This window comes from Trichomonas vaginalis, chromosome I (assembly GCF_026262505.1).
Source record: "Trichomonas vaginalis G3 chromosome I, whole genome shotgun sequence".
In the NCBI taxonomy this organism is placed as follows: Eukaryota; Parabasalia; order Trichomonadida; family Trichomonadidae; genus Trichomonas; species Trichomonas vaginalis.
In genome coordinates this window covers 15,298,230-15,319,481 of record NC_067203.1, presented here as the reverse complement: position 1 = coordinate 15,319,481, position 21,252 = coordinate 15,298,230, and the positions used below count along the sequence as shown (strand labels likewise).

General features: G+C 30.4%; 7 protein-coding genes and 4 pseudogenes across 11 annotated transcripts, besides 4 other annotated features; 3 read left to right on the top strand and 8 right to left on the bottom strand.

Moving 5' to 3' along the window:
* Positions 1-13,043: part of a mobile genetic element that runs on past the window's edge.
* TVAGG3_0990780 (keratin-associated protein family) lies at positions 208-1,491 on the top strand (the record flags this gene model as incomplete). The annotated part of the gene is made up of 1 exon (XM_001293325.1): positions 208-1,491. One exon carries the CDS (start codon positions 208-210, stop codon positions 1,489-1,491), a length of 1,284 nt encoding a protein of 427 aa, XP_001293326.1.
* TVAGG3_0990770 (uncharacterized protein) lies at positions 2,421-2,738 on the bottom strand (the record flags this gene model as incomplete). The annotated part of the gene is made up of 1 exon (XM_051254144.1): positions 2,421-2,738. One exon carries the CDS (start codon positions 2,736-2,738, stop codon positions 2,421-2,423), a length of 318 nt encoding a protein of 105 aa, XP_051079718.1.
* TVAGG3_0990760 (uncharacterized protein) lies at positions 2,754-3,578 on the bottom strand (the record flags this gene model as incomplete). Its single annotated transcript, XM_051254143.1, has 1 exon — positions 2,754-3,578. A coding segment is annotated over one exon (825 nt), but the record flags the coding sequence as incomplete, so codon positions are not given.
* Positions 4,290-4,734, bottom strand: TVAGG3_0990750 (Prim-pol domain family; the record flags this gene model as incomplete). Its single annotated transcript, XM_001297172.1, has 1 exon — positions 4,290-4,734. A coding segment is annotated over one exon (445 nt), but the record flags the coding sequence as incomplete, so codon positions are not given.
* TVAGG3_0990740 lies at positions 5,139-5,804 on the bottom strand (annotated as a pseudogene). The gene has a single exon. A coding segment is annotated over exon 1 (666 nt).
* On the bottom strand, positions 6,834-8,317 carry TVAGG3_0990730 (annotated as a pseudogene). The gene has a single exon. A coding segment is annotated over exon 1 (1,484 nt).
* Positions 8,447-10,429, bottom strand: TVAGG3_0990720 (annotated as a pseudogene). The gene has a single exon. A coding segment is annotated over exon 1 (1,983 nt).
* TVAGG3_0990710 lies at positions 11,888-12,848 on the bottom strand (annotated as a pseudogene). Its single transcript has one exon. A coding segment is annotated over exon 1 (961 nt).
* Positions 13,044-13,411: 368 nt separating the features above from the next.
* Positions 13,412-13,517: a mobile genetic element.
* Positions 13,518-14,661: 1,144 nt separating this feature from the next.
* TVAGG3_0990680 (DNA repair DEAD helicase RAD3/XP-D subfamily member family) lies at positions 14,662-17,015 on the top strand (the record flags this gene model as incomplete). Its single annotated transcript, XM_001325808.1, has 1 exon — positions 14,662-16,905. The coding sequence occupies one exon, from the start codon at positions 14,662-14,664 to the stop codon at positions 16,903-16,905; it is 2,244 nt and encodes a 747-aa protein (XP_001325843.1).
* Positions 17,016-17,487: 472 nt separating this feature from the next.
* Positions 17,488-17,627: a mobile genetic element.
* Positions 17,628-17,691: 64 nt separating this feature from the next.
* Positions 17,692-18,237, top strand: TVAGG3_0990660 (flavodoxin-like fold; the record flags this gene model as incomplete). The annotated part of the gene is made up of 1 exon (XM_001325807.1): positions 17,692-18,237. One exon carries the CDS (start codon positions 17,692-17,694, stop codon positions 18,235-18,237), a length of 546 nt encoding a protein of 181 aa, XP_001325842.1.
* A 48-nt stretch (positions 18,238-18,285) lies between these two features.
* Positions 18,286-18,306: a mobile genetic element.
* A 1,276-nt stretch (positions 18,307-19,582) lies between these two features.
* On the bottom strand, positions 19,583-20,440 carry TVAGG3_0990640 (uncharacterized protein; the record flags this gene model as incomplete). Its single annotated transcript, XM_001325806.1, has 1 exon — positions 19,868-20,440. The coding sequence occupies one exon, from the start codon at positions 20,438-20,440 to the stop codon at positions 19,868-19,870; it is 573 nt and encodes a 190-aa protein (XP_001325841.1).
* Positions 20,441-21,252: the final 812 nt, after the last annotated feature.

Here is a 21,252-nt window from a genome sequence, read left to right as displayed (position 1 = left end):
TTAAACACATTTTCTTTATCATATCCGTTTCAATTATCCGGGAATTCATTTATTCTTCATTCAAAAGATTTATCAAATATTAAATTTAGAATAACTGACCTATTTGATTGTGATTTAGAATTTATGAATGAAATATTATGGACTTTTCAAATAGAGAAAATAGCTGATGAGATAACGGATTAAATATTTATTTTTAAATCGTAATAAATGATTAAACAACAGCAACCACAACAACTTAAGGCACAAACCATTACATACGCCACATATGCATATAATTCAAAGACGGCAGAACAAACACAAAGGTTGAAATATGGAGATTTGGAGATAGTATTGAAAAATGACCATTTCGAATTCGTTTGCAAAGGTGGAGCGGTGATATCAAATATAAAAGAAATTTTATTTATGAATTCAAAAATTAAAGGAATAACGGATGATATAACATCAATTCCACCAGAAGAACAAAGATATTACGCATTAAATGCATTTCCTAAAGTTTTGAAGATTGGAAGATTTAATTTAAATGAGGAATTCATAAAAGGTTTCCTAAATGACATAATGAAGAAGGCGGATATGGAATATGTGGATAGTGTGTTAGTGAAGAAGGCGGATAAGGAATATGTGGATGAAAAAGATAACGAAATGAAAGAAAGGGTTGAATGGTATCATGAATGGACATCAAAAATTTTAAAATCTAAAGCTGATACAGGGTGGGTTTCAGGATGTTTAGACCTTAAAGCAGATAAAACTTATGTTAACGATGAGTTAATGAAGAAAGCAGATAAGGAAAAAGTTATTTCATTCATTAATACTGAGTTAGCAAAGAAAGCTGATATGGATTGGACATCGGCGACTTTTAACGTTAAAGCTGATACAAAATGGGTTTTAGCATGTTTAGACAATAAAGCTGATAAGGAATACGTGGATAGTGAGTTAAATAAGAAAGCAGATATGGATTGGACATCGGCGACTTTTAACGTTAAAGCTGATACAAAATGGGTTTTAGCATGTTTAGACAATAAAGCTGATAAGGAATGGGTTAATACTAAATTAAATACAATTCTTGAGATGATTTACCCCATTGGTTCAATATATACATCAATGAATTCAACAAATCCGGCAAGTGTTTTAGGTTTTGGTACATGGCAACAAATAACCGATCGTTTCTTATATTGTGCTAACTCATCAAAACAAACTGGTGGAAGTAAAACAATTACGGGCGAAAATTTACCTGCTCACAGTCATTACGTTAATTTAAACACAACCGAAGCAGGTTGGCATAAGCATAGATATTGGGATTGGTCCGGAATGACAAAAGGTAAAGGATATGATGTTAAAGATGACGTTAAATTTGCTATTAATTGTTACTGGAACGATACACAGGGTTCAGGTAATCATACACATAATGTTTCAGGATATACACAAACGACGGGACAAAGTAAAGAATACATGCCGCCCTATATGACAGTTTATGCATGGTTTCGCACGGACTGAAAGTCCTGAGCTCCAATTCAGCATACCTCAGTAATGAAATTATACGACTGAAGACCATAACCATAATATTAATGTTTTCATTAATTTTTTTCAGTGTGCCTATGTGCCCATGTGTGCCTAGGTCAATTAACTTCTTTTAAAAATGGTGACAACATGACATTTTGACAACAGGGGTGAAAATTCATGTCTTACGTTTTTGAAGAACTGAAGTGTGCCTATGTGCCCATGTGTGCCTAGGTCAATTAACTTCTTTTAAAAATGGTGACAACATGACATTTTGACAACATAGCAGGATTAATGAGGAAGGCACTTATGAATTATTTTTGAAGAACTGAAGTGTGCCTATGTGCCCATGTGTGCCTAGGTCAATTAACTTCTTTTAAAAATAGTGACAACATGACATTTTGACAACATAGCAGGATTAATGAGGAAGGCACTTATGAATTATTTTTGAAGAACTGAAGTGTGCCTATGTGCCCATGTGTGCCTAGGTCAATTAACTTCTTTTAAAAATGGTGACAACATGACATTTTGACAACAGGGGTGAAAATTCATGTCTTACGTTTTTGAAGAACTGAAGTGTGCCTATGTGCCCATGTGTGCCTAGGTCAATTAACTTCTTTTAAAAATGGTGACAACATGACATTTTGACAACAGGGGTGAAAATTCATGTCTTACGTTTTTGAAGAACTGAAGTGTGCCTATGTGCCCATGTGTGCCTAGGTCAATTAACTTCTTTTAAAAATGGTGACAACATGACATTTTGACAACAGGGGTGAAAATTCATGTCTTACGTTTTTGAAGAACTGAAGTGTGCCTATGTGCCCATGTGTGCCTAGGTCAATTAACTTCTTTTAAAAATGGTGACAACATGACATTTTGACAACAGGGGTGAAAGGAGGAAGGCAAAAATAAATTCAAATCATACTTTATAAAGCTTCATTTACAGGTATTTCGTCGTCAGTAAATGAATCCTCATTATCGTTTAGTTCAACCTGTTTATATAATCCTTTCATTTCTTCTTTCAAAACATAACACCACGTCTGTTTACCGTCTATTCTTCTTCGTTTCTTATCACATTTATCCTTAATGCTCATTTGAAAATTCTTGTCTTTCATGTCTGATGGTTTGCAGAATAGAGCATTTTTACACGTCATACCTGCACACAATTCATCATAATGTGTATTTATCCATTCATCTAAAGGATTTGTTGATAATTCCATTAAATCTTGTTTGGCTTCAGTCATCGGTATAATTCGTACATTAAATGATGAAAGGTCGTAATTGATAAAATATGTTAGTAAATTATCATAAAATTCCTTTGTGCATGAATCCATTAAATTCTTGAAGTAATCAAATTGACCCTTAAATTTACCATTAACTCTTAAAACTACGTATCTTCTGTCTCCAACTTCAATTTTGACAGGGTAGACGTTATTAGTTACGAAAATGAAATTGGCAACATTTTGAGCAGTTCTTCTGGGTTGATTCTTTTCATTAATTCTTATCTCATTATCCGTTATAATTGATTTCAAAGCGTTGAAGTTTGCGAGTCTGTCTTCACCAACATTCTTGAGTTCATTAAGTACAAGAAACATTTTATTCTCAACAACTGAATTGAAATTACCCGTTAGCTCACTTATTTCGGTAATGTTTTTACATGAATAACCAGCGAGAAGTTCAGAAATAATGTCTGTAAATCTGTTTTTACCTGTTCCCTGAAGTCCTTTCAAAATAATTGCTGTTTCATTCTTGATTCCAGGATGTTGAATCATTGATGCAATCCAGCCGAGAAGGTATTTATATACTTCATCGTTATTATCACAAATGGCTTCTTTAATGAAATTCATAAACATCTCAATTTTTGTGTAATCTACTTTTTCAAGAATGTTGTATTTATAACCTTGAAACGTTGAGAAAACATCTGTGGAATCAGATTTGAAGCATACACCCTTAACGGTTAATGAGGATAATTGATTTAGTAGTACGTCCCATGCTGTTATGGTTTTACCTTCTTCTTTAAATAATTTAATCATTTTGAGTGACTCTTTCATGTTTGATTGAAGAACGAATGATATTTGATTCATTTTATCATGTATGTTGTAATCCTTTTGAATGAAATATTTGTTTCCACAATCTACAAAACGAATGACACGTGATAAATCCTCAATTACTTCAGAACTGTTTTTATACTGATGATTTTCAGCTTTACGTCTAATATCTGTTATCAAAAACGAGTCATCAAGTTTTATATCAAATGTTATTTTTGGCTTACGTAATAAAGGTAAAACGTATTCATCATAATATTCTTTTTGATAAAGTTTAAGAATCTTCACCAAAACAAATGGAGAAGTCATTAAATGTGCATATCTATCACGTGCTTTTTCAAAATTACTTTTTGCATTTTCAGTTAAATTGCAGAAGTTATAAACGTTGTCGTATGCTTCATTAATTAAATGATCCGGTAACGAATTAATAGCTTGAAACAGTGTGAATAATGTAACTTCTTTTTCTAAATTCATGTTTCCACCGTCATTATGTACTTCAAAATCACAAATACCATCAACTATGCTCTGGGCAAGTTTATCGTCAATGTTTACATCTTTGTTTTCATTCATTATACTCTTTATTTCTTCATTCTTTTGTTCAACTCTTACCTTAATATTCAAATCATTTAAATATATCATTCACTGTTCTAGTTAATGTTGAATCATAACTTCCACGAATGAATGAGTATGTATTGATTGGTTCTGTTGCATTCTTGCGAACTCTTGAATCAGCCATAACCACTAATGAACGCTTTGAATCATCCATTGAAGTCATGATATCAATATTATAATCATTGCAGGAATAACATTTAATCATTCTGTTCGAGGTTGAATAGAAGAAATTAGTGTTGCAATAAATGTGAAGACCTCCTGAAGCGGTTTTAACGATAACATCTTTATCTGAAAGTTTTGATAAAATGTCTTTTCTAACTGTTTCTTTAAGTTCATCATTGTACGATTTATTGATATCAACATCTATAATCGTTAAATTTGAAATTTTATTTGCTAATAAAGCTGTACCAGTTTTCCTTCCTCTTCCTCCATCATATTTGAGGTAATTATGTAAATCAATCATGTTTTCACCAATTCTTTCGTTGAGGGTTTTAGTTTCTGCCACAACTAATTCTTCAACTAATGAATCAATAACTTTTTCATCAGAAACGAGAAAGTCGATGTTGTTGTTTGTTGCTGTCATTTATATAGGAATAAAAAAATAAAAATAATTTTAAAACTAACTTTATTTTTGTAAGACATGAATTTTCACCCCTGTTGTCAAAATGTCATGTTGTCACCATTTTTAAAAGAAGTTAATTGACCTAGGCACACATGGGCACATAGGCACACTTCAGTTCTTCAAAAACGTAAGACATGAATTTTCACCCCTGTTGTCAAAATGTCATGTTGTCACTATTTTTAAAAGAAGTTAATTGACCTAGGCACACATGGGCACATAGGCACACTTCAGTTCTTCAAAAATAATTCATAAGTGCCTTCCTCCTGTGTTGTTGTCAAAATATCATGAGGTTAGAAATGAGGTTAGATCTAACCATCTACCCTAAAAATTATTTTTGGTGAATTCAATAAAAATAAATGGTTCATTTACTCACAATATTTTTGTACAAAACAACCCCAAGCTTTTAACTTCTTTTCTGCAGCTTCTAATGCTATCTTAGCGAGTTCATATTCTCTAATTCTCTCTTTAAATTTTCTTGTTCCCATTGGTCTAGTTCGTATGGAGAATCTCTATAACCATAACATAACTCACGTTCATGTTCTAATTGTTTTTCGCACATTTTTTCCAACTTCTTCTTCAAACAAAGGTTTAGCATTCTCTACTGTATCTTCAAGTTCTTCTTCATCTAATTTCTCATGAACTTTCTTGTCTATGGAATCCATAATATCTTTGACATAAAATGCATACTTTACAGAGCACCATTCAGCAACAAAATGAACGAGGTCAGGATGTATGTAAATACCTTTGAATTCATTCATGACACCCTTTGTAAGCTCATAAAATGCTTGTTTTGAGGTCGAGCCACTTTTGGCTCCACCGTATTCTTTCAACCAAAACTCAAGAATTTCCTGTATTTTAGCACTATTGAGAAATCTGTTTAAATGGTTTAACTTTCCTGCTTCTCTTGCCATCTTTGTTGCATTAATGTAACCATCCTTGTCTCTACGTAAGACTTCAATACCGTTATAAGTGCCTTTTGTGAATGTTTCACCATTAGATTTGTTCGTGAATGTTTTTGCTTCGACTGACATTACTGTTCTTACATACAAAATAAAAAGTTAGAAAAAATAAAAATAATTCATTATTGCCTTCCTCCTTTCACCCCTGTTGTCAAAATGTCATGTTGTCACTATTTTTAAAAGAAGTTAATTGACCTAGGCACACATGGGCACATAGGCACACTTCAGTTCTTCAAAAATAATTCATTATTGCCTTCCTCCTTTCACCCCTGTTGTCAAAATGTCATGTTTGTCACTATTTTTAAAAGAAGTTAATTGACCTAGGCACACATGGGCACATAGGCACACTTCAGTTCTTCAAAATAATTCATTATTGCCTTCCTCCTTTCACCCCTGTTGTCAAAATGTCATGTTGTCACTATTTTTAAAAGAAGTTAATTGACCTAGGCACACATGGGCACATAGGCACACTTCAGTTCTTCAAAAATAATTCATTATTGCCTTCCTCCTTTCACCCCTGTTGTCAAAATGTCATGTTGTCACTATTTTTAAAAGAAGTTAATTGACCTAGGCACACATGGGCACACATAGGGCACACTTCAGTTCTTCAAAAACTTTAGAACGGCATAATTTAAATTTTTATTTTTATCATAAATGAATACCCCACAAGCTCAAAATTTACCACGAATCATAACAAGGGAGGAAATGATAAATGATGCGAGAAACATGTTAAAAATAACAAACCACTAAAACTGAGAAAATGTGGTTATGCAGTAATGATGGAAAGAGAGATGTTGTCAAAAGAGGAATAAAAATTAAATTTGGATAGAGTTTAAAAAATTCATCTTTATTAAATTCATCTCTTCCAATCAATTTATTTATTCTATTAAATTCTTTTATTTTTTGCTTCACTCAGTTTAAGGATTGAACGATAAGTTTCTAATTTTTCGATTATTTCTTTATCATTTTCAATCCCATCACATTGCGGCATCTTTTTGTAATAGCATATTTTTGATTTAATTCTGTTTAGTTTCTTTTTATATTCATTGTCTGGACTCTTGACTGCTTTGTTGTCACTCATTTCTTACGAAATAAAAAAATTTAAATATTATTTAAATATAATGGAGTAATAAAATAAATCGGAATTTCTATTAATTTATTGTTAACCTCAACTAATGCATTGCCGTTAATATATCTAACAAATTCAGCTATTGTGTCAAATCTTCGTCTTCTTTTTGTCATTGATTTATCAGTTTTTCCATAATCGAGATGAATCAAAACTTTATCCCCTTGTTTAAAATTCATGAGCCCCGAATTAATTTGTTCACGTTTAACATCATTTAACCTTTCCATTTGCTTTCTAATATATTCCCATTCTTTTGAAATATCATTTTTCATTTCCATCGGTTTCATGTTAATAGTTCTATGCCATGTATTATTGTAATAATATACTAACTGTTGTATGATGGAGTCATGATTTCCATCCCAGTATATCTGACCGTTAACCCCTAACGCATCTCTAAGAGTTCTCATTACCGCATCAACTATTTTATTATGAAACGTATATGGAGAGGATGAAAAGTAAAAATTAATTTGTGGGAAATAATGAATCATAGTTGCCTGAAATCCTTTATCACCATCACCCCTGATATTATCTACTCTTTCATGATCTAGTAAGTATTGTATAGCTCTTCTTGTTTCCTGTTCTGTTTTCCCTTTCACCGGAATGCAATATAAATATCTAGTGTTAATGTTAATGGCGAATAAATAAGTAACGTTTCCTTTTGAATATTCCAGATGATCGATTTCGTATGAATAAGGTGAAGGTGCAAATGATGGACGACTAAATTTTTCTTTTAATGGTTGAATTTTTGGGTCAATTGGTTTATTTAATATCTTGAAATCCTTTTTAAAATCTTTTTGCTTCTTTAATGTTTGAAATGGATATAATAAAGTGAATGATGAAGGATTAACTGAAGGAGGTTTTGGTGTTGCAAGTGGTTTAATTTTATCTGCTTTGATTTTGGATTTCATTCCTCCCCTCATTAATTCTGGATGTATTCTATTCATTTGTTTTAAATATGCTGTATATAAAGGTTTGATATACTTTCCCGCTTCGAGTTTATGTTGAAGGATGAATTCCAAAAGTTGATCTTCATTTAAAAGTCGGGTTGAATATGTTTTAACTAATGAATCATAAATTAAAGCTTGTGCTTCATTTATGAGCTGCTGAACGTCCAAACTTTTCTCTTTTGGCTTTTGCGGCTCAGGATTATATAATTTATATAATTCATCAATATCTTTTTCAGTTAATACTTTATTTTTGAAATCTTTCAACTGTTTAAGTTGTGATTTACTTTTCCCTTTGAATATTTTCCTTCTTTAATGTTCTCTCTTAAACGTTTAATTATTTTATCATGATATTTCAAAATTTCGTTTTTATAATACCGATAGTATTCATCCATATCATCACCCGTTATATTTTCATCATGTTTTTGGAGATATGCTTTTAAATCATAATAACTAAGAAAATTTTGATTAAATACTAAATCATCAATTAAATTTTTTAAATCTGCGCTATTCATTTATATAAAAATAAAATCAATGTTTTATGGTGCCCACCTCTTTGTCTCTTCTGTGGCATTTCATTAAATAAATGGCATACAACATCCATTTTCACAACATACAGCTTTAGTGTGTGCCCCTGTTAATGCAGTCTTACCGATTGTTAAGCGAGTCATTGACCCATTTTTAAGTTAAATTAATATTTGACCATCGAAAATGACTTTATCATTTATTATATCCAAATAATTTTTAGGTGTTAATTGTTTTTTTGTCGTAAACTTACACTTTCATTTTTTGTGCTATCTTTTTAAGGAGTCTTCACCAATCATTCGTTGAATGATGTATACCTTAGGGCATAAAGCACCATTCACCTTGTTTCTCAATTGCTAAACCCAATAATTTTTTCTCATGTGCTTTTTCTTCAGCTTTATTCTTTAATTTAGGTTTAAATTTCTCATCAAAACAGAAGAAATCAAAAGGTGCGAATTTGAAAATGTTTTTATCATAAAATTGTTTATCGGTTACAATTGCTTGAAATGCTTGAGTGTTAGGAAGATTTGGGTCGCCAGCGATTGCCCAATATGATGAATCAGTATCACCTTCAATGAAATGAAAACGATTAACATCCATGCATTTATACATAAAATCATAAATGAAAACTAAATACCAGTATTTTGCATTATCTAAAGTAAAAATGCCTCTTGTAAACATGTTCACATCTATAAAATCTATCTTTGAGCATCACTTGATATGTATCTTCACCTATTTCTCTTATGTTTTTAAACTTATTTGACATACATGCAACGTGTGCCATCTGTGCATTCATTATTTTAGTCTTTGCGTAATTTTGTGTATTCATTGCATCGTAACCATATGATCCATTAAGTGAAATTTTGCAAAATAAACTTTTTCCTTTATTTCCTTCTAATTCAGCCTTTTGTCTTTCGTTCATAAATTTGTTCGCAAATTCATTAAAACAAGTATTTTTCGTAAATGTTAAAATTGATTGAATATCATCGATGATAAAATGAAATCTGTCTATTAGATACCAAAGATAATAAGAAGAAAATGGTTGATATTGGTTGTGTGTTGATGCTAATGAGTTAATTTCTCTGTTTCTGGTCAACTGGTAGATTGTTTGATTTCATGTAATTATACATAAAACCGCCAATTGTTTTTTCATCTGTGATAATATCTAAGTTTCTTATTATCGGTAAAAAGTTAATGTAATCATTAATGTATTTTTCATCAATGTGACCCTTTACTTCAGCAACGAATAAAGTAGATTTCTTCTTAATTATTCCCAGTGCTTTTGCTTTCTTTGTTGCTGTATCACAAATGATAACTCCATTTAATCTCCCCGGCATATACATTTTATGGTCAGTATATTGAATGAAATCATGGGGATTAGATGAAAATGATGAAGGGTATAATGAATTGAAATCAACACCAACGAAATGAGTCATGATGTTGGAAGTGTCCTCATTTGATACTGTTTTAGTTTCTGGATTATATGAAAGTTTATTAATGTGTGTGATTCCTTTAAGATTAACACGATGTTGAACATTTGATAAACCACCAGTAATTCCATTACGGAGGATGTGATACGCTTCCACTGAATCTAAAGTCATTGATAAATTATTTTTTAATGTATAATTTCTTAAATTGATTCTTAAACGTTGAATGTCTTCATCTTTATTTGATTTCACGACATTACAATAACAACACATTAACTGACAATTTTCTTTAGTATGTGGTTTCTCATTATCGATTCTATCCAATGTTGGTTTATTTGCATATGTAAACGCTTTACCACACATTTTGCATTTAGATGAAAGGATTAAATCGTGAAAATATTGATAGTCATCCATTGAAACATTGTTTTTGGTATCTCTTTTCGCCTTTTCATCTTGTTTCTTATATGATTCAATTTTATATTTCCAATACTTTTTCGTTAATTCAAAACTTGATTCCACATTTTCTTCTTCTGGATATGTTTCGTTAGGATTGAAGTTCTTATATGCTAAAGCGTAACGAATCATTGATGCATTAGATGATAATGAAAGATTATGGAGCATGTCAATTTTATAAACAAATGTTTCTTCAATAATTTTATCAATTGGGTCAATCATAATTTCAACGTCTTTATTACAATAATGAATAAAATATTCTAATCTATTCTCAAAATTTTTAGCATCATTGAGATATATTTGATAATCTGAATCGGATATTGTTTCTTGTGTTAATGCTGAATAAAATGAATCTTGAGTGAATGGTTCCTTTTTATATAATTCTTCTTCGTAATTCTCCCATGTGATGAATTGATATGGGAAGAATGATTTAACACGTGTTTTATTGTTTCCGAAATCTTGAGTGAATTGGTCTAATGTTCCACCCGCTATATAATTTCTGATGTCAATAAATCTCAATTCATATGGACAGTTTGTTTTCTTTACTATGACTTGCTTAAATTGAGAAGAAGAACCCAGCATTGATTTTATCTTCCATTTTGCAGTATTTAAATCACGAAGAATTAAATTTAAATCAAACTTTCCCGAATTAAAACCAATGATATTCACTTTATTAAATTCTTCATCTAAAAGCTCTTTCATTGCTTCCTTCTGTTTCTCATTTAATGTATGGGACTTCAATAATTCTTCATATTGTTCAATATTTGATTTAGCAACTAATGAACAGGTTGAAAATAAAAATTCAATCCAATCAGAGATGAACGAATCACTTGATGTTAAGCAAAAATTCCTCGTAAATGTTTTATCGTTTAATTTAACCGTTGATGATACCATAAATGGTTTTAAGTAAGCGTTCAAAGTTGCACATTCAGAAAGTTGAAGTTCTTCTTTAGTCTCTAATGTTTCGAAGTCAAAAGTAATATAATATCTTGTTGGTTTATAATATTCCTGCAAATTATGTGCTAATAGCCATTGATATATCTTCTGTTTCGTGATATGTGGTGCATATGGTTGTTGTGTGTTTTGCAATTGTACGTCTTGAATTAATCTTCCATTATTTTCTTTACATTTCTCACAATGTTTTAAAAATCTTCTTTGGTTTTTCCTTTCTGGATCATCACGGATAGAATATACTTCTTCTTTGCAAAAGGGGCAAACTTTATATCCTGTGAGTGCTTCAACGTCTGTTATTCTGTCAGCGTGAAGTTTTCCACATGGACTCTGTGTTAATAAAATATTTACTGTTTCAAATTCTGGATCTATCATTATTGTTCCACTAATGGAAAGTCTACCTTGTTAATGTCTACGTCTTCTGGTTGAGGGTCACAATAATAGAAATCAATATTAACGTTTAACATTCTTGCTAACCTCTCACTTTCTGATGAAATGTCAAATCCTTCATATGCATCTATGGCTTCATTTAAATAACTTCTACGAGTTTTAGGATTAACACCATCAGGAATGTTATAGAAGCGTTTAAATAACCTTCTACCTTCGGCTCTTATTTGATTATCATTCATTTTAGCTGTTCCATTTTTGTTCATTTATGTAAGAATAAAAAATTAGAATATAAAAATAAAGTTTATTTTTTTTAAAGTCCGAGACTCAGAGAGTCCAGGGCTAAAGTCCATAAAATGAATTAAGAACACACAAATTTTTATCATCTGCAACGTGACGAATACATTTTAATTTACTCAAGAATGCGTAACCTGATACATTAAATCTAATTCCTGTCTTATTTAATTTCACAACTTTGAAAAGGAATGTGTGAATAGCTATGAAATGATGACGAGATGATTTATGTGTTGCTTCCATTTTTTCTGAAATGAATGAATAAATATAATGTTTATAGGTTTTCATATCTTTTATGTTCTTAATAACGAATGGAATAGATCTTTCCACTTCGTCCTCCTTCGGAGCTGTTCTTTCATATGAAACATCAACGGTATCTTCAACAATGAAACCACAATCACATAAAATTTTATATGTACCAATTGTTTCTTTTGATATTTTATCTAACAAATCAAAAACTTTATCAACACCTGTACATTTATTTAAATAATAATTTGTGTAAATATCATGGTCTTCTTTCTTAATCGTATTTGTTGCATATGTTACATTTTTCAGTGCTTTTTTGAATTTTTCAGAATCAAGAGGGAGGTGAAAGTAATATACATGGATAATCTCCATCGTCAATAAACTGAAGCTTATGTTTATGAATAAATTTTGTGCCTTCTTCTGAAAGTGTTTCGTCAATATCACCATCTAATAAATTTTTAGTTGATTCCAAAAAGTAATTTTTATATCTTTCCTCATGTGATTTTTGAACTTCTGATTCTGAAGCTGGGATATTCATTAAACCCTCTACTTCATTCTCATTATATTTTTCAACTTCTCTTAATTCCTTAATTTTTTCATTTATTTCATCTCTTATTTTTTTCAGTCTTTCAATTTCAATTTCATCATATTCATCATCTTTAATTCGTTCTTCATAATATTCAGGGAAAACATCAGGTTCTTTAGGTTTTTCTTTTTCTTTAGATGTGGGATATAAGAAATTTATAACATCATCTTTATTCATTTTTCCATCATAATCAAATTCATTTAAAAACTCCGCGAATTTTTGACAATTTCTTAAATAATATTTATTAACTTCATAACCTGCCTCCTCTAATATATCCTTTATTTCCTCATTTGTGAATCCTGAATATCTAACATCGTTAGTTTTGACACTCATTTTCTTACGAATTAAAAAATAAATTATTCATAAATGTAAGACATGAATTTTCGCCCCTGTTGTCGAAATGTCATGTTGTCACCATTTTCAAAAAGAAGTTAATTAACCTGGTTACCCGGTTACCCGGTTACCCCCTCATTTATTCAAAAATGTAAGACATGAATTTTTAAAGTTTATTTTTTTAAAAAAATTTTATTTTTTATTTCGTTATGTATGGGCTGAGTGTAAATGTCTTACAATTTTGAAAATTTTTTAAATCTTAATTTATTCAAAAACGTGAGAATAAAAACCGTAAGAATCATACATTTTTTACTTCATATGTTAAAAAAAATGATACAAAATCGTTCAATATTGTATGAATTCTTACGTTTACAAAAAAAGTCACACAACCCGTCATATATACTACTTTTCTCCAAATGATAAGTTATTCAGAGAAAGTTTCCCAGCTATCAAGAGGGAATTGTTCCTTATGAGGTATATAGTTATGATGTATACCTCATAAGGAACAATTCCCTCCTTAAAATCGTAGACATTTTTATACTTATTAATCAACCATTCAAAATCATATTCCTCTGAAAAGTTATTTTATTAAAAATTTAGAATTTTAATAAATATAGAGTTTGAATTTCATACAATACCTATATATTTTCAATAATGGAATTTGAAAACCATTCTCAAAAGTTCTCAGAAAACCTTTTTTTCTTTAATTTTAAGAAATCTGAGTATTAAATTAAGTGATAAATTCGTTTGACACTACTTTAATTTTTAAATTCAAAAAATTATATGTGCTTCTTAAAATGACTCAAAAAATTTTTATTATAAAATAATATATAATATTAAAAATCCCACAACATTTTTTTACTTTACATAATCGTACTTCCTCGACGATTAATTTCCACTCAATTTCTATCGTTGACCGAACTTAGCATGCAACAATTCGGCCCCAAAAATGGCGTATTATTCTATTTTTAAACGGTCATGGCGTAAAACCGTCGCATCCCTAGTAATTGATTTTTTACAATTATAAAATGCAGGCTTATACCAATCATTGCTGTATATTTCCCTGACGGTTCGTGGAATGAAAACTTCCCCTTGTGAGGATGCAGAACAACTAATAACAACATGATTATTAACGTCACGGTATCCAAGAATAACATTACTAAAACCATGATAAGGTAAAAAAATTAGAAATTTCAAATTTAAATGAATACAATATTTTTTAAAAGTAAGTTACGAGTGAGTGCTTGTTTAAATTAAAAGTTCCGAGATGATATTGAATCCCCAAAGCTTTAGAAAATGCCTATCGAAAATATGATCTTGTATTACGAAGGAAGAATTTATTGTTGTTTTAGGATTAAATTTCTTAAGGCGTACGTTTGAAATTTTGGAAAATAAAATAATTTTTATTTGTAAATTAGTAAAATAAAACACAAGGAAGTTGATCCATGAATAATCAACGGTACTTTTGAAGTAGTTCATGACTCATCATGACAGAAGATTTGTAACTCACTAACTTTTGGTTTTCTGCTTGAATTGGCAATTTTTTTTGAAAAGTTTGTGAACAAATTTTACTTATATATTTGATTTTGTATTCTATTATTATGAGAAATATCAAAAGTGACAAAAATTGACGATTATTTTTAATTGAAATTTCATAATGGATGTAAACATAAATGAAGTTTCGATCCATTTTCCATACAAGCCATATCCGCTTCAAGAAACATATATGTCAAAAGTAATTGAATCATGTGACACCGGAAATTATGCTATCTTAGAATCACCAACAGGAACAGGTAAAACTTTGTCATTATTATGTTCAGTTTTATCATGGCGCCAACAACGTAACACATCCAGTCGCATTATATATTCATCACGAACGCATTCACAGCTATCAAATGTTATTAAAGAACTAAAACGAACCAAATTTCAACCGACCACTTCAATTATTGCATCAAGAACATATTTATGTCTTCACGACAATATCCAGAAGATGGAATCATCCTTACAATCCAGATTCTGTCGTGAATTACGACAGAAAAATCAGTGCATTTATGATAACGAATCCAAAATCGAACAAGTATCAAAAAAAGTAATAAATTCACTATTAGACATCGATAGTTTTGTTGATATATGCAGAAACGAAGCCGTTTGTCCTTTTTTTGTTTCCCAATTTAACGTCAAAACCGCAGATTTTATTTTATCTCCTTACACGTACATCGCAGATCCTATTTCACGCAGTTCCCTTCCCTCAGTTGTTTTCAACAAGTCTGTTGTCATATTTGATGAAGCACATAATTTTCCAGAACAATGTTGTGAATATTTTTCAATGTCCGTTCCTTTCAACAAATTTTGTGTTTTAAGAAGTTTCTTGAGTCGCCAGCAGTCTAATGTAATTGGAGAAGTTGTTACGTTCGGTATTACATCTGTAGAACTTGCTAAAGAGTTTTCTAATTTAGTTTGTGACAAATTAGAATTACTTCGAAAAGAAATTCACCAAAATTTTGTTTTGAAAAATGCAAAATTTTTATTTGATTTCTTTTCTAAATGCAAGATTGATTATAGAACAATCAGACCCTTCAAACGATTGTTGAAAGCATTCCTTGATAACCCAGTTCTTTACTGCTTATCGCAGAATGAACAAGAAAGTTTAGATTTGATTTTGCAATTTTTTGATTTTTTGTATCACGAAAACAAAAGAAATGAAAGTCTTATTGATAATTTTTATACTATTTCTTTGAGTACTGATCATTGTTTTAATATATACTGCTTCACACCAGAAAAGGCATTTAGTGAAATTGTTAATTTACAACCAAGGACAATAATTTTGACAAGTGGAACTTTGGCTCCTTTGGAAACTTTCGCTTCTTATTTCGGATACAAATTTCCAATTATTCTTGAGAACCCACATATTGCTAAACCTGAGCAATTACTTGTCATTTGTTGTGGTGAAGGACCATTTGGAAATAGACTTTCTTTTACTTACGCGAATCGTAATGATAATCAACAAAAAGTTGAGTTGAAATCTGCACTTTCAAAATTATTTTCTTTGTCTCCGAATGGATCTTTAGTTTTCTTCCCGAGTTTCTCGAGTTTGTCGGAGTTCGATGTTCATAGTATTGATACGAAAAAGAAGATATTTATTGAGCCAAGGACATTTGGAGATTTTTCATCAATTGTTTCTCAATTTAAAGAAAATGCTGTTAAAGAAGAAGGTGCAGCTCTTTTCGCTGTTTGTAGAGGAAAAATGAGTGAAGGAATTGATTTTTCTGATGATTATGCTAGATCTGTTTTTGTTGTAGGAATTCCTTTTCCTAATACTAAAGATCCTAAAGTTATTTTGAGAAAACAATTCTATGAATCTAAAAAGAAAGGATCGGGAATGAAATGGTATATTGATAGTGCAATGAGAGTTGTTAATCAATCAATTGGCAGAGCAATTAGGCATAAAGATGATTGGTCAGTTGTTGTTCTTATTGATAATAGATATGATGGAATGATAGAATTGCTTCCGAAATGGGTAAAACCAAGTGTAATTACTCTGAATAATTGGAATGTTCTTGAAAAGAAATTGAAATTATTTTACGAAGAAAAAAGAAAATTACAAAAAGAAATAATTGAAAACAAACCAATAAATGATCCGTATTTGTCGCAATTTACGCGTACTCAACGCGAAATTATCAATCCAAATGTTGTAACTCGAGCATCAGTTTCTGCTCATTCAATCAAGCAATTACCTGTTGAAATTCAAGCTCAAATTTCTCAAGTTCTTCTTCATTTTAAGAAAACTAATAATATTGATAAACTTAGAGAAGGAATACAAGCTATTGATGATGAAAATGCCAGAGATATTATTCTTTTGATGATGAATGAAAAACTCCGAAAACTTGTTTGTAATAACTAAATATTGTTTGTATATGTTTTGTTTAATTATTCGTTTAATTAATATATCTCAAAAAATGCTATAAGTTTTTCACTTATTATAATATACCTGTTAAATACGGAACTAATTGACTCTTAGACCAGCCTAATATATATAAATATGAAAAAATATCCAATGATTACGAAAAAAGTTCACAATTATATGATTTCAGCCAGATTTAGCTGCATTTGACACTATCTCCATCAGTCATATAAAGAAATTGCAGATATAATTGCTATAAAATTTTGTTTTTAATAACTCCAATTTTGGCCTCCCTCTCAATTTTTTCCTTTCAAAAATTTTTTTTTCTACCGGGAAATTTTCCTGGTATCGATTCCTTTTCCATAAGTTAAATAGCTTCGAAATGCTGGACTGTTTGTTTTTTTTTAAAGTCAGAATGAGAATTTTGAATGTTTTGATTGTTTTTTTCAGAATTGGAATCCAATTTTTTCATTCAAAATTGAATGTATAAAAAAAATTGTTTCGGTATGAGAATATGATTATCGGATGCATATTGAATCGTTTGGATAATTTTTTTTCTTATTTTTTTTCACAAGCATTAAGGGTGCCCTATAACGATAATGTAAACATCACAAAATTAACCTTATTAGAACTCGAATGAATGGATTATCCAGATTCTAGTTCTCAATATAATAGCCTTAAAAGTGCTTTTCTGAGGGTGGTCTATCGTCTATAGGGCACCCTTAAATTTTTCTAATCCAATTACAAAGAAAATTTCTCATTCAATTTCTGAACTCACTTTCTAAAATGAGTCTAAAAAACACTAAGGTCCTCATCCTTAATGCTGGATATGGTCAGCCACCTCAGTCGAAGGGTAGCCTTAATCACTCCCTTTCTATTGAAATTGAGAAATATTTAAAACAAAAGGGCCATGAAACTAAAATCACTCATATGGATCAAGGGTATGATGTTAAAGATGAGGTTTCAAAACTTGACTGGGCAGATGTAATCATCCTTCAAACACCAACTTGGTGGCTTGGTCTTCCAGGTCAAGCAAAAACATATATTGACTTGGTCCTCTCTGAATATTTTCGAATTCCTAATAAGAAAGAAGGAAAGAAGTTCATGGTTTCCTGTACATTTGCTTGCAATGAAGAAGCATTATATGATCCAAATTCTGCCTATCAAGGTTTGGGACCTGATCAAGTATATTGGACTGTTTATCAGAGTTTCTTCTACAGTGGAATCGGAAAGTTGCCGATTGTCGCATTTAATGATGCATCCAACCCAAACTTCAATTTTGATGAGGCAGTTAGCAAATTGCATTCTCACCTTGATAAGGTTTTCCAATAAATATATCATCTAACATACATATATTTTGTGGATCAGAGATTTTATTAAGGCTGCACTTACGCCCATCTGGGTATAATTCAAATTTTTGACAACTGGCGTGAAGCGCCATCTGAATTGAAGGCCATGTCATAGGGGTGTAAGTGTACCCTGATGTCTTAAGAACTGTAGTTTTGATTATTAAATATCTTAGTATATGTGTGCAATTAGTGCAATAAGAAACTTCTCCAGATTGAGAGAAATGCATAAATTATTATTAATATTATGTCAATCTCTCTTAAAAGTTAATTTATATAATGAAATGTATACATTTATAAATAAATAATGTAAACTAAGGATCTCGTTTTGAGAAATAACGGCTGGGATCTCCAAATTCCAAAATATAAGCTTCTCCAATTTTGTAAATTTTAATGTAAATTATACCCTATTTTTTACAAATATCACCCCCTAGTTTCTTATCAAAATGTCAGATTTTAACTTTACAAACCATTAGATTTGTAAAGTTTGAAATGTCAATTATCCCAATGAGTTCACCTCACATTTTCTCCATGGAGACGTGGAGAAAGTATTCAATTTTGAATTGGTGGAGAAGACAGACTATTTCAATTTCTCCATGGAGATGGAGAAATGGAGAAGCTTTGGAGACGGGCATTGCCTTCGTTTTCATGGAAACTTCCTATGGGCAATATTTTTGGGATTTCAATGTTCTACTGATCCCAAGAGATAGTTCCAATGTTTGTTTAGATATATTATTTGAATTTTTATTTCTTGGATATTTACTCCGCATTTATGGCGAGTTTATATTATATTTCACCTATAGATATTAGTCACTACCACAAAATATCATATCACAGAATTTTTATGCATTTTCAATTTAAAACAATCTTTATTTGATAATACGAATAAAACTACAATAGTTTTCATCTAGTCTATTAATGATCTCTCTTAGATCATCGATAAAATTAAATCTAAAATATTTTCCATTGATTCCCAATAAAATCAGTTTAGCCTAAGGGAGTTTGCTTTCGCATTTCAATGTTGATTACTTTCATTTATATTATTCATGAATTTACAAAAATATTCCTTGATATAATTTGCCAATTCTTAATTAAATGTTAAGTACTTTCTATATATCAAGTTTGAGCACAAACCGAGTTAAATTTAGGAATATGACTGATATTGAGATATATATTTTGCCAATTTGAAGTTTACAATTTGTAAAGTGTCTCCAAACTGAAGTTTAGAGTTGGAGAAGATTTTTCTCCATACGAGATCCTTATGTAAACACATTTAAATAATAATATAAAAATCTCATAAAAAAATTAAGCAATAAAAAGCTTTCTGCAGTATAAAATGTTATTATCTCTTAGGTACATCACAATCTAGTGCCTTATTCTCAAATTTAAATTAAAAGATTATGCAATATTGCGTTATTTACCTTAAAATGAAGATAATATTATGATAGAATTAACTTATGATGCTATGTCATCATATCAATCCCTTACAATCTATCCGCCAGAAAGGAAGAAGGGAAAAAATAGATTTTGTGATAAAAAACAACAAAAAACTCTATTTACTACTCTATAATATATATATGTATACAAATATTCATTCATTTAAATATTGTATAATTCTATGCGTATATCTCTGGAACGATTTGGACCATGCTTTCAACGTAGGAGCCAACAATCGGAACAATTGTGCCTGAAAACATGTAATCGTAGTCATCGTCTTCTGTTCCACGGATCGTATGGTATGATGATGGTTGGTCGTAGACGTTTTCGTCATCATTTTCAACGAAGTCGCATTCGTCATCGGATGACAAACGCTTAAAGAAAGGAATAAATGTAGCTGGTATTGTGTTTTCGATTTGTTGTGCTGTTTCGTTCATCTCATCAATTTTGATGTCAACGTATTTTGAGTTCTGTATGAATAAGTTGCCATTCGATTGATAAAGGTGGTAAGTTTTCTTGCAAGAAGAGCAAGACATCACAATGTGATGATCATTTACTTGAGAGAAACGAACACTTCCAAAATCGAAAACAGTAACAGCGTACATTGGGACATGGAAGATCGGAGTTTCTCTTTTCAAGATACCATGCTGTTCTGCAAGTGATAAGCCAGTATGGTAGGCCTTACTGGGCTGGGCACCTTCGATGACGACGTTGTTGCACTTGCAGTTTAAGCATGTTGATCTTGGAAACATTTAGAAAAACTAAGAAAATTTTTCAATAGAAAATATTTGACGGCCAAGACATCTCATAAAATATAAAAATTGGTAATTTTAATATAGACTATTTGTACAATGAAAATGTCTTCATGGCCTGATTTTATAATTTTGAGAGAGTTATTTCAAAAATTAGTTTTAACGGATCTCAGTGAAATTAAAATGATCATTTCATGAAACACTAAACTAATCCAAATTTATCATTTTTAAAACTCAATAAAAAAATTGAAAGGAGACATGATTTCCTCACAAAAAAATATCTCTTCATTTATGTAAATATTAAATATATACAATTAAAATTTCTATTAAAAATATTTTTGATTGTTTTTATATAAAAGTGACGTTTGGTCGAAACTTAATTTTAAGAATCATAATTATATTAAACAATATTTATTTGTAATTTCGTGATAATTATATTTCTTATTACAAAGTAAAGGTATTTGATATAATGTTTGCCTTACAAAAATGTTTCCTTTGTCTTGCCACCATAGGTATTCTATTTTGTCACTTTTTGCGCCCGCCGTGCCATGTATAATTGACATACATTATTATTTCAAAATAATTTTCACTCGTCAGACAAATCCGATTTCGTCGGTTTAAATATTATTTCAAAAGTCAGAATTAACTTGTTTATTGGATATACACGACTATCATGGTCATTAACTACATATTTTCATATACGCTAAGCTTGATTTTTGAGTGGGCTTTGGAAATTTCTCTGATTTCTGAACAATAACTCATAAGAATTAACTATCGAAATATTCTTCTAACTCTGTCTCTCTAGAGCATCA